The 13,342-nt window shown below is 50.9% G+C and overlaps 1 protein-coding gene across 1 annotated transcript in view; it reads right to left on the reverse strand.

The window, feature by feature from the left end:
- CAPN9 (calpain 9) overlaps positions 1 to 8,325 on the reverse strand; it is a 31,054-nt gene extending 22,729 nt beyond the window's left edge. The window contains exons 1-4 of the mRNA XM_075445435.1: positions 8,306 to 8,325; positions 7,300 to 7,589; positions 921 to 990; positions 357 to 475 (exon numbers count right to left, since the gene is read on the reverse strand). Coding sequence (XP_075301550.1) covers positions 357 to 475; positions 921 to 990; positions 7,300 to 7,512 — 402 coding nt within the window. The 5' untranslated portion in view covers positions 7,513 to 7,589; positions 8,306 to 8,325. The remainder of the gene's footprint in view (positions 1 to 356; positions 476 to 920; positions 991 to 7,299; positions 7,590 to 8,305) is intronic.
- Positions 8,326 to 13,342: the final 5,017 nt, after the last annotated feature.

The raw sequence follows: 13,342 nt of genomic DNA on the forward strand, positions 1-13,342 counted from the left end.
AGTGGTCACCACAGGATTCAAGACACCTTTGAAACGCACACGTACTACAGATCCCAGTCCAACTCTTTTAAGGCTTTATATCCTAAGTGGGGTTTGTGTGCCGAGGAAAATGTGAAATGATTTCCAAAGCCATATATCTCTTCACAGAGCAGAAGTGGCTGTGTCCGTGGCTGTGGGAGGCTGACATAGCCCTCTAGGTTGTTCCTCAAAACATGAACAACAGTGTAAGCTCAGCAATCCCTGTTTTTTCAATGTCTCCGCTGCAACAACCGGCAACCCCACCACAAAATAGACCATGATATGTAATGACCAACTGCACAGAAATGTGTTCATGCTATGCCAGACGTTCATCCTACCTGGAAGTGAAATATTCCAGCATAATCTGGCCCAAAATTTTGATCCAGAGGCACCACTCTTGCTAGTGTTTTTTCATTCAGCGTGAGAGAAGCGATAGCTGCTAATAGCCAGCAGTCACCTGTGAATCGAGAAGGGAGAAAAAGCCCCTCATTTTCTTCCCTGCAGGAGGAGAAGGTGGTGGTGTAGCAGCCAGAGAAGATGTTAAAGCAGTTAGCTGCCACCCCTCCTGAAACCCAAACGACAGCCTGTGTCCCCAGGAAGCATGTCCCTGCCCAGCCAGGGCAGACCGTGCTGCAGTTGGGAGGTGCTGGTGAACAAAATTCTCCCTGGGACTCACCGTACCCTCGCATGCGGATCCTGCCCTCCCCTCGAATGCCACCGCACCAGGATGGTCCCTGGCATGGATGGGACGTGGCTGTGGGCAAGGTGGGCATGGGCAGCACCTCCAGCTTCCCTGCTCCCACCGGTTCTGGAAGGACAGTATCCCCTCCTGTGCGAGGACATTCCTGCTGCTCCTCACGGGTTGTAGTCATGGATGCATCCACCCAGGAGGAATCACTCACCAAGATCCCCTTGGCAAATGTCGGTTCTTGTGGCTCCTCCAAGGATAAACTTGGGGTCTTTGACAATGTCCTGTGGAGTGGGAGACACAGAAATTACTTAGAACATGCCAGGAAAACACCACCACCACGCTGAGCCCAGATGTGCGGCACAGTGTGTGCCACGTCAGCTATATTATCCTGCAGCAATGTAGCCACCACAAAAAACTAGGTGGGGAATCTTTCCTAATGAATTATAATGTAGAGCAATTAAAGAATCAATTATCCTCATTTTTTCATAATTAGTTGGCTGCTAATGAAAGGCTGGTGTTCTTTATTCACCTGGAGGCGGTTGTTAAAATATCATAGCACATCCTGGTCCACAAGCTCAGTGTTATGGTACAACCCTGACTGAAGGGGTTTTTTGCTTGCTTCCACCCCCCCACCCCCAATGGCTGGAAAAACTAAAATTGGTGATTTACCTTTAAATGAACTATTAAGCACTTTACAGAATGAATCACAGAATCACAGAATGTTAGGAGTTGGAAGGGACCTCTGGGGATCACCCAGTCCAACCCCTCTGCCGAAGCAGGGTCACCCACAGCAGGCTGCACAGCACCGCGTCCAGGCGGGTCTTGAATATCTCCAGAGAAGGAGACTCCACAGCCCCTCTGGGCAGCCTGGGCCAGTGCTCCGTCACCCTCAGGGTGAAGAAGTTCTTCCTCCTGTTCAGACGGAACTTCCTCTGCTTCAGTTTGTGCCCGTTGCCCCTTGTCCTGTCGCTGGGCACCACCGAAAAGAGTCTGGCCCCGTGCTCCTGACACCCACCCTGAAGATATTTATCGGCATTTAGAAGGTCCCCTCTCAGCCTGCTTTTCTCCAGGCTGAACAAGCCCAGCTCCCTCAGCCTTTCCTCATAGGAGAGATGCTCCAGTCCCCTCATCATCCTCGTAGCCCTTCGCTGGACTCTCTCCAGTAGCTCCTCATCTTTCTTGAACTGGGGACCCCAGAACTGGACACAGTACTCCAGATAGGGCCTCAGTAGGGCAGAGTAGAGGGGAAGGAATTTGTTCATCTGCAGGTAATACCTAGAACATCCAGTGTCTGACAATCATGAGACCATTTCCTCCTCAAATAAGGAAACAACAAAGGTAGACCCCAGCTTTGTTTGTTTTACAAAGTTAGTTTTTAGGAGGAGCTAACACTACCCAGGCTTGTGTGCTCAGCGGTCAGAGGGACTGGCACCCATGGTGGCATTAAAGCAATTGTCCAGCACCCATTTGAGTGTTTTAGTTCAATTACCAGTACCACAGCTAGACAGAAAAGTTACAGTGGTAAAGCAATAATTTGGGGTTTTTTTTCCAGGAATTCCCCTCTTTTCTCCACTTTCTCATGAACTGTAAATTGAATTTAATTGACTGAACTGAATAGAAAAGAGAGAAGGAGGGTGTCTAATAGATTGCTAGAGGAATATGCCTCTGGTTAGTCAGTCTGCCCTGATGTGTTATTGCAAAAAAAAAAAATAATTAAAGAAGGGCGGAAAAATAGAAGAATACGTCCGGTCATTTAACCCTTGCATTTGCCTAGAAGGAAATGGAGTTGCTTTTGGATCATATCTGCATTTTGTGAGGCCATCAGGGCAGGATATTGTGTTCAGCATCCTGTACTTAGCTCTGGAGCATCCACTGCCGGCCACTGCTGGAGCCAGGACATGGTCCCCGGGAGCCAGCTCTGCTCCTGCGAAGCTCACCCTGCAGAGGCCACACTCAGGAGGAAGCTGCTTTGCCTGACTTTTGTTTGCCTTTGCCTGTGCCTTTGCCTTTGCCACAGCACCTCGTGTCCCCAGTGTGCGGAGCGAAGGGAAATCAAACAGCAGCTCCTCCTCACCCGGCCCGCCTGCTTGTTAAATACACTCAGTCTTGTGGGGACTGGACAAGAACAATAAAAAAATGCAGCTGATTATCTTCAGACTTCAATATAACACTGGCAGATAACGTGGCTGATCTTTAATAACGTGCTTTGCTTTAGCATCGTTGCCCCTGGGGAACATAATTCTTGTGGCAAGAACTGTATCCAGCTGTTACAGAATCACAGAACCACAGCGTCTGGAGGTTCCCTCTGGGGATCCCCCAGTCCAACCCCCGCTGCCGAAGCAGGGTCACCCAGAGCAGGCTGCACAGGACCGAGTCCAGGCGGGTCTTGAATATTTCCATCTGTTAGCAAGGGACGAGATAAAAATATCTTTCCACTGACATGGGTCTGAACATTAGATTCATGGCTCGTTGCTTATTACATAGCTCTACAACTGACCTATGGAGAAATATTTGCTATCTCCTATATCTAAACCAAACAAAAAAAATAATAATAAAAAACAATGAGAAGGAATGGAGAGGATTTGGACTCGACCTCTGCCACATTCTCTGCTACACAAAAGAAAACCACACTCTACACTTTCTGAATGGATGTTGCAAAAACAGTATTAATTTTAAAGGGATTTTCAGACTGGATGGTGTAACAGTGTGTAGCGGGGCTTTCAGCGTGTTGAAGGACAAAACCCAAAGGTGAGTCTTGCATTCACACGTGGTGTACAGTAATTCCAGGAGTCACCCGCACGAGGTTATTGCCTAGAAGTAGGGATGTGCAATCACTGAATCTCAGAATCACAGAATCGCAGAATGTTCCGGGTTGGCAGGGCCCTCTGTGGGTCACCCAGCCCAACCCCCTGCCGAAGCAGGGTCACCCAGAGCAGGCTGCACAGCACCGCAGCCAGGCGGGTCTTGAATATCTCCAGAGAAGGAGACTCCACAGCCCCTCTGGGCAGCCTGTTCCAGAGCTCCGTCACCCTCAGAGGGAAGAAGTTCTTCCTCCTGTTCAGCTGGAACTTCCTCTGCTTCAGTTTGTGCCCGTTGCCCCTTGTCCTGTCGCTGGGCACCACTGGAAAGAGTCTGGCCCCATCCTCCTGACACCCACCCACCCATCCTCAGAGAGACGAAACAAGGTGACCTGTGACTCTCCTGGTTCTACATCAAGCCCGTGTTGCTTTAGACTTGGGGGAAAATAAATTGCATCCCCTGCGCCTCTGCCTTATGTTGGTAGAAGGGGTACAGGGAGACCTAAGAAAGGCTGCGGGTGAGGCTGTTTAGGTGGCCTTATTTCTGTGACTCCATTGCTCTGCCTGGTTCCAGCACACAATACCTGTCGTACCGGTTGCGATTCATATTAGGAGAATTTTTTTGTTACTTCCTCCTGTAGACAATAGACTCGTTTGCCATTAGCGAAACATTTTTATTTTTCCTTTTTGGGGTTCTTTTTTTTATTCTTCAACTTGTATGTCTAACTTTCCTAGACACTGAGCCGTTGAATTTACCCCAGCAGCTGAAATTAGATAGAAATTAGGAAGGAAAAAGGGAAGGGAAGGGAAGGGAAGGGAAGGGAAGGGAAGGGAAGGGAAGGGAAGGGAAGGGAAGGGAAGGGAAGGGAAGGGAAGGGAAGGGAAGGGAAGGGAAGGGAAGGGAAGGGAAGGGAAGGGAAGGGAAGGGAAGGGAAGGGAAGGGAAGGGAAGGGAAGGGAAGGGAAGGGAAGGGAAGGGAAGGGAAGGGAAGGGAAGGGAAGGGAAGGGAAGGGAAGGGAAGGGAAGGGAAGGGAAGGGAAAGGCGAGGCGAAGCGAGGCGAGGCGAGGTGAGGCAAGGCAAGGCAAAGAAAGGAAAGGAAAGGAAAGGAAAGGAAAGGAAAGGAAAGGAAAGGAAAGGAAAGGAAAGGAAAGGAAAGGAAAGGAAAGGAAAGGAAAGGAAAGGAAAGGAAAGGAAAGGAAAGGAAAGGAAAGGAAAGGAAAGGAAAGGAAAGGAAAGGAAATAGGATGAGAACAGGATCTTATATTCAGATTATTCTAAAATTTTGATAAGGTATAGTTTCAAAGGTTTAATTTGTAATGAAAGAGATTGCTACACAAAATCACTAAGTAACTTTGGGGATCTTAAAGCACTTAGGTTTTATGTGGAAGGCGAGATGATAATCTGGTGCAGATCCAAGTAGCTCACTGATTGCAGTGGGAGATTTAAAGATTAGGGCTAGCTGAGGGTCTTGTTCACGCTGCCTACAAGTGTGTATACATGCTGGTATATGTGTTTCAAAACATTGAGAAAGCCTTCTGTACTCTCCTTACTAAAGATTAAACTCTAACAAGGTGTAAATCTGAAGACTGATGTTGTTTGGCCCTGCAATTACCTGCATGTATTGTGCTATACTTCATCCAAGCTGCTGTAAAACACTGGTAGGAGAAGCGGTAAAAACCAGGCACTGTGAAAAACAGTTTGAACACAGACATCCTACAGAGAGGCCGTGCTCTTGTGCTCCCCCTCTTCTGCACCACGGCTTCACCAGCCGAGCGGTGGCAACTACCCTGGCACATGCTCCAGGCCTACATCCCCCTTGCAAAGGAAAACGTGTTGGGATGGGGTTACGGTGCCTCTATTTTGCCGCTGTTCCTGATGGATAATAGGGATGAAACTGATTTAGCTTAAATGCTGAAAAACCAGAGAAGAGCATAACTAAAACTCTGTCCTTACACACCCTTTCGGCCTCCCCTGAGGCTCGTTTCTCGCTGTGCAGCTCACAAAAGTTCACTGTTTTGCAGGGTGGGAATTGGAGCGTAAAAGCAGATCCTGTTTCAGGTAACTTACTCATCCTGGAAATGTTTCCAGTTCAGTGTACAAAGACTCTGAAGCAGAAAGTGACATCTAAAACAGCCAGACCGCTCTCTGCCGTCCCTGGGTACCACATACAAGGACACAGAATCACAGAACGGTCGGGGTTGGAAGGGACCTCTGGGGATTCCCCCAGTCCAACCCCCTGCCGAAGCAGGGTCACACAGAGCAGGATGCACAGGACCTTGTCCAGATGGGTCTTGAATATCTCCAGAGAAGGAGACTCCACAACCTCCCTGGGCAGCCTGGGCCAGGGCTCCGTCACCCTCAGAGGGAAGAAGTTCTTCCTCATGTTCAGCTGGAACTTCCTCTGCTTCAGTTTGTGCCCATTGCCCCTTGTCCTGTCACTGGGCACCACTGAAAAGAGTCTGGCCCCATCTTCCTGACACCCACACAAGATCTCAGCTGCTCCTGGTCACATTTTACAACAAAGTTTAAGTCTTGAAAAGCCCCAAATGGAAAAAAAAGACAAACTAGCACCTAATGGCTGGCCAAAGAACTGTTCTTTCTGATTTAGTGTTGCAGGCACTCGCGTTTTTGATGCTCCACGGCATTCCAGAGTCACCACACCAAAAGCATCTCAGCCCCACAGCCCCGTCCTGAGCTGGGGGGCAGCCCCACAGCCCACCTGGCTTTCGGGGCACAGGCGCGGTGGGCAGCAGTGCCTGTGGGCGCTGCGCTTACCGTGTGCAGGGAACTCCTATTCTCTCATAGCTGAAACGTGCCTAGGAGTGACAGCTTTAGTTCTGCTCTGTAGTGGCACTGCATTAACTATCAGATGCTGAGGTGTTTGAATGCCTGTCCCAGTGGATTAAGCTAAGTCAAAATTTAAACCCTTCTTTAAGCTTATTTTGGTCTCTTTTTCCTCTTTGTATCAGTGTTGCCAAAGGAAAGTTTTCTACTAAGTGAGAAGCTTTCAGATGATGAAGAAAAAGAGAATAAATATCAGCCATTAGCAAAGAAATTAAATGTAGCCAGAAGTTTTCTGTGGCTATTAGTTACAGAGTGAAGAGGGGAGAAGAAACCTGGAATGATGTTGGGTTTGGGACCTGAGAGCACGCGAGTAGCGAAGCTTCAGGCTGCTGCTGCGTTACTGATGCTTGTTATGCAAGATGTATTTAGAGACATTCGTCAAGACCTTGGCTGCTGCTGAATGGCTCAGTAACCATGGCATGTACTTGTAATCTCTCAGTGTTTTGTGATGGAATGGAGCAAGCAAGTCTAAGAGTCTCATACTCTAAAAGTTAAAAATTTTGAATTTTTAAGGTTTAATTATGAATTTCCTACATTAACGACACTTGATTTTTGCATAGTTAGAATATAATAATAATGTATTTTACCCTTAATTCCTTGCACATCCTCTTGTCTTCAGCTTAACAGTGCTTTTGTTTGGCAATAACATAAGACAGAAGGCTGACTGCAAGTTGTTTATGCATGTAGATAAATAAACATGCAGAAAGTGTGGCCATACAAAGAGCTACAGCTAAAAAACGGGGTGAAGCCTTCCAGCCCTCTGGTCCCACAGCCTGAGCTTGCTGTGGGTGACCCTGACCCCCGAAGTGGGGAGGGTTGCCCCCGCCCTTTGCCTTCGCGTCCCCCCGAATGCACTGCGCGCTCGGTGCGATCCCGAAGCAGAGCCACGCCTGACTTTCGGCAGGACGGAAGGAGAGGAAGGCTTGCCCTCCTCTTCAGGTACTCACCCCGGGCCTCTTCCAGACGAAGGGGATAGGTGGCTTCTCGCTGAAGAAGAGAGAGGAGTTGCAGGCGGGGAAGTCGGGGTCCTCAAAGAGGAGCCCCCCGCGCAGGCACTCCCGCTTCAGCTCCTCGTAGCCCTTCCCCGAGGCATGGGCGGCACGCGCGGCCCCGGGCAGTGCCGGCGGCTGGGGCTTCGAGTCCTGGTACAGGTAGGGCATGGCTCCCTCCTGCCTGCCAGAGAAGGACCCCAGGGAGCCCGGGCTCAGCGGGCAGCGGCGGGCAGAAGGGAGAGGAACTGGAGGAAGAAGAAGAAGGAGTGGAAAAATATCTCTAATGCCTCAAGAAGGAAAAGAGGGAGGAAAGGAGCGTGATGTGGGGAAGCTGGCAGCGTCCTCCAGCCCTCCTCCGTCGCGCCTCCGTGGGCAGGGACTCAAGCCGCGGCGGTGAAGAACACCCTGAAAGCAAACAGGGCAGGAGAGCAGCTGGCCACGGCCCCGCCGGCTGTGGGAGCGGCCGGGTGGTGCCACGTCCTCCCCAGGGCAGAGCGGCCGTGCCCGCCGGCGGCGAGGGGCGTGTGCGGAGCCTGGGTCGCTCCCCGGCGGGCATGGCCGGGCGGGAGGGTGATGCCGGGGATGGTTTCGAGGTGTGCGGCGCCCAGCCAGAGCCCTCGCCTCACGCGGTGGGAGAGGAACCAGAGCCACGCGGTGCGGCATCAAGGCGGAGATGATGCCCAGCATGGCTGGCTGCAGGGCCGTCTTGGCAGGCTGGGGTTGTCCCCATCGGAGGAGGTGTAGGAGGGACAGCATGGCAGAGAGGTGGCCCAGCCACGGCGCAAGGGCTGCGTGGTAGCTGGTGGGGAGGGCTCGGAGCACGACGTGTGCCAAGCAGTGGAGTAAAACTCAGGGAAAGTGTCGGAAAATGTTACCCCGAGGAGGGATTTTAGTGGACCGTGCATTGAAGGAGTCCTCTTTGCACTGTAACACGGGATTTTAAAACCAAATATGTACATACCTGCCTCTGATGTCCAGGTTTCACGAGCTCAGTCACCTGCTGCAGTGCTGCTTCTTCTCCCCAGCTTTCATGTGCAACATCCTATCTGACGTTGGACAGCTAGACCTCACTGTGCTGGAGAGGGCACGGCGAATGGTCTGAAGGAAGAACGGCAAGGCTCAGAGCCAGGCACGTGCGGATATTCCTCTCTGCTTGGAAAGGCAAGGGGTGCCACCCTCTTGGAACACACTGCAGTTCCTGTAATACAAGCCTGGAGTACAAAGAGCGCTCAGCCTCCCCCTCTGCTTTAATTGGCCCTTTGGTGACCAGGTTGAGCTTGCTGCCAAGAGATGATTTATGGAGAGCAATCAGGTGAAACAGAATTAGTTCCTTTCTGTCCTCAGAATCACAGAATCACAGAATGTTCGGGGTTGGAAGGGACCTCTGTGGGTCATCTAGTCCTACCCCCCTGCCGAAGCAGGGTCGCCTACAGCAGGCTGTGCAGGACCTTGTCCTGCTGTTTCTCACAGTGGTGCCGTGAGGAAATCTTTCTTTTTCAGAGTGTATATGCCCGTGTTTATTCCCATCGTGGATGTCTGCCGGCTCCCCACTGACATTGAGTTCCCATTGTCCAAAAGTATGGATGCCATCCAAACGTGTGAGAAGAAGCAGGCCTGGTGCTCCAAATGTGGCCATCATTTGACCGAAATTTGGGTCTGCAGAAGACAGTCCAAGCCACTCACCTCAGCTTTTTCCACAGTCAGGGCAGAAGGTTGGCACCTCCAGAAAGTGATTCATCATGTCCTCATCCAGAAGACTCCTCTGGAGATGAGCGTGTCTTTCATTGGCCTGTAGACAGACACTCATGGACTAGCTTCACATGGATGCCCAGCTATTTAATGTGTACAGTCAAGTGAGATGGATCCCAGCCACGGAGCTACCACAGACGAAGAGCGTTGAAGTGCCAATACAAGCCCAGGGATGCGAAGCACCCAACATCCCGCATTCAGCGGGTGGCAAAAGCAGGAATGCACTTTATTCACAACACCTCTGTGTGGGCCAAGGCGTGTTCTCACACACCAGACTAACGTGCTGAGATGTTCAGCGTCCTGGACGTGTGGCCTCCACACCTACTATGGCCCAAGAAGAGTGACAGAGGATTTCTTGTTGCATAGAAAACTGTGTGGGCTGAGCTCTATGGGTGCTCATCCTGCAGCAGTGGAATTCCTGCAGCTTCTCTCCTTTTTGAACACTCTGGTGTGCAATAAGGGACGTTTTCACGCCGCAGCCTTTCTCCCAGAGGGCAGGGACAACCTTTCCCTCTCTTCACCCTGCTGCTTCATGTCGTGACACTGCATGGAAACTTCAAATCTCTCACATCTCAGCCTTGGTGGCCCAGGAGAGATGACGCCTGGGGAGGGCAGGTGGAAAAAAAAGGAATGAGCAGAAAATGCTGATAAAATGTCTCAGCTCTCCTTAAAATACAACACTTTTCCAGTCACATGTTAAGAATCATGGGCTCATCCCTGAGGCTTTCTGGTCTGGAAGGGCAGAAACACACAGGCATGTGTATCGCCTATACTGATCCCACTCGAGTGTTTTACAAGGAAAGGGACTTCAGGCAGCTTTGCTCTTTTACCATTAAATCCCCCTTTGACAGCAGTGAGAAGTACATGTCTCTGCTCAAGAGGACTCTTGCTATTGCTGCCACTTGGTGCTGTCTGTGGATACTCAGAGACTGCTAGAGGTGGGAGGAAAGCAAAACACAGGTCTTGTGATCCTCCGTCACGGACACACACCAAGAACATGTTGCTACTAGCTCGGGAGAGCGGCAGGCAGGATTTGGACCAGTGACCTAAACCAGCTTTGCTCCTTAGACATGCTCCTGAGATTTTAACGCTCTCTTCAGGGTGGGCAAACGCAGACGATAGGAGGCTGTGACACCAGGCTGTGTGTGCTTTCCTTTGGCGCGCCGATGCTGCAGACATATGGTGACATTAAAGCACTACAAGGCAGCCCTGAGTAACAAAGCCCTTCTGCCACAATTACACGGAGGAACGGCAGGTTTCCAGCCCGCCGGCCCTCTCCCAGCAGGGGCAAGGTCTGTCCTTGGTCCGCAAAGTGGGTGCTGCAGGGTGTGAAGGCGCTGCCAGCCGAGATGCCAAGTTGAATGCGATTAATTCCCAACAGGCCACCTCTGGGAACCGTTAGGCTCCGAGATCTCTTTGCGAGTCACAACACCAGGCAAGATTTGAAGGTGACAGCACAGCAGCACAAGCGATGCACAGGCTGGCAACGCATGTTTAAGCTGAACACTGTTTCCTTCCAGGCACCGTCATTAAATGCCTGCTCCCGAAACAGCAGGAGATTTATCTGCTCCCTTCAGCCACGGCTCCAAAGCACACTGTGAGCGTGAGCACCGGCGCAACGGCAGCTGCCCTCTTGCCCAGCCGCCCTGCTCATCCCACGGCAGCCACAGAGGGGTCCTGGTGGGTGTTGCACCGCAGAGCTGGTGGCTCTTGCGGAGGGCGAGCATCCTCTGCTGAGAGCAGAGCCTCGGGCACACTTACTGGTGTTAGGAGCAGGAGCAGAGGCATTTCTGTCATTTCTTTTGCTATCATCAGCGCTATCGGGTCAGATTTCCTGGGATCTTCTCGTTTTCACCACGAAGGCAGAAAGTCTGATCTGGCGTTCTGTGGTTTTAACTGTGGTTTATCTAAGGGAGACGCTTCATCTCTCTAGCTGTAACTCACGGAGTAGAAGGCGACATAAAGGGAAAACAAAATGTCCAATGTAGGAAAATATGATTTCCACTTCTCCTTGGCCTCCAGCTTAGCATCACACTATGGCTCTGACTTTCAGCCCCCACTGTCCAGCATCTGGCCTGTGCTATTCGGAGTCACACTTATGCAATTCCTTCCCCATCAACATCAGGTGGACCCTGGTCATTCAGGATTTAGAGCTGGGTATTCAAAGGACAGCAGCCTGATTAAATCTTTCATAACCCTGTCATCATTAAACCTCATGCTCTGTCATCAGTTTAACCCTGGAGGGTTTAGCCATAGCCTTTGACCTGACTGAGCCCACGTTCTCCAGTGCTTGCTGCCTCCTGGCTAAGCCCCTTCAGTGTCATCTGACCTTCTCTAAGAGACTGCTTTGCGCTAGATGATTTCATTTTGTGCTCTTTCTCCAGGGGTTTAAGAGACATGACCTATTTCATCTTGGTCCCTTTATAGCTCTCGTTTATATTGGCAAAGATGTAAGGGTGGATGTTATTTAGTGGACTGAGGTACCATCTGCGAAGCAGGGCAGCTCTCTGTCCTTTCTTTCTCCTCTGAATTTGTATGAAGTTACATAAAACCTCTTTGCTCTGTCTCTGAGCTCAGTCTCGTTTCATACTGCTTGGCGCCCTCTGAACCTTGCGTTGATTTGAATCCAAATGCCACAGGCACGGTCACACGAAACCGTGCTGCTTCTTACACTTTCCATTGCTTCGGCTCAATGCAGAGCATGGACCTTTGCCCGGTGGCTCGCAGCCTGGCAGGGCTTGCACGTGCTCCCACACACGTCTGTGCTACCTGGGGACATGTTACATTGCTCTAACAACAGCTGAGACCAGCTGAAATTGAGCCCACCTTGGGGCTGGTGTTTTCAGGACTTTTCCTTTAGTTTCCAGCAATAAGATACTACACGCTTCCTCTGGCGTGTCCAGGGTTCGCTACGGACGGGCTGGAGCATCCTTCTCTCCCTCATTTCCAGAGGCAGAAGAGAGGCAGAGGGAGGGGAGGAGAGACAGGTCATGCAGGGCTTTAGGGGTTGTGCAGAGGCTGCAAGCCAGGCCTGAGGACTGGACTGCCCTACGAAATGTCACGGACAGCCCAGTGAAAAATGCTGGAGAGGAATGAGAAATAGGGTGCTGGAGATGAAGAGGAGGGGTTTCAAGAAGTGCCCTTTGAAGATCCTGCCCTGAGCTGATTAAAAAAAAAACCATCTCTTGGAGGAATTGCAGGATATCAAAATCTCATCGAAAGCAGGATCCTAAAATTACAGTGAATGTTCATTATCATTTCATATAGTGGTGAGAGGCCAGAGGCCACAGCCTGGCTGCTTTCACTGTGCTGTGTAACAGCAAAAGGTCCTTCTCCTAAAGAGGTGTCAATCCCAAATGTGGTCTCAGGACTGGTTTGTTGTCCGCAGCACCTGCAGCTTTGCCATCACTGCCATGCTTGGCTATGAAAAATGTCTTTACTGAAAGAGTGGTCAGGCATTGGACCAGGCTGCCCAGGGCAATGGTGGAGTCCCCATCCCTGGAGGGGTTCAAAAAACATGTGTATGTGGCACTTGGGGACATGGTTTAGCAGGCATAGGGGTGTTGGGGTGACGGTTGGGCTTGATGGTTTTAGAGGTCTTTCCAACCTTCGTGATTCTGTGATTCTATGAAATGCTGGAGTGGGCCAGATATACTGCAGGGCCGAGGGGAGGTGGGTGCTGAGCTGTCACCCTGGGTGGGGGTGATCCCCCAGGGCAGCTCCTCCACCATAGCCCACCCTGCCCAGGTTACCCCGATGCTCACGGCACCCCCGGGCCGGGAGGCATCTCTGCTCTGCCTGGCCCCTTTCTGCCCAGCATCACCCAGCCAGCTTCCCTGCTGTTTGAACACCCGGAAAGAAATATGAAACACATCTTCTTGGGTGCTTTGCGAAGTAACAACAACATTATCTATGCTGGCAGCTGAAATATGATCATTGAAGTGCTTCACCCAGACAAACAGGCATGGCTTTCCGAGCTGTGGTTGCAGGCTTTTGCCAGAACTAAGCATACACCGCTGCATTAATTCATTGCTTTGGAGGAGGGGCCGTTTTACAAACAAAAGGGGGCTTTTCAGTTTTTTTTTTTCTTTAGGCTTTTTTCAAGTGGCAGTGTGGGAGAGGGGACAAGCTGCAGCTTGTCCCCAAACCCCCTGAGCCAGAGGCAGTCCCTATGGGAGCTCAACTTTCCCGAGGAGAATAGCTGTAAGAGCACCCACTGATCTTTTTTGGGGAGCTTGTGGTGTTCAGA

Source organism: Opisthocomus hoazin, chromosome 2 (assembly GCF_030867145.1).
Source record: "Opisthocomus hoazin isolate bOpiHoa1 chromosome 2, bOpiHoa1.hap1, whole genome shotgun sequence".
Classification (NCBI taxonomy): domain Eukaryota; kingdom Metazoa; phylum Chordata; class Aves; order Opisthocomiformes; family Opisthocomidae; genus Opisthocomus; species Opisthocomus hoazin.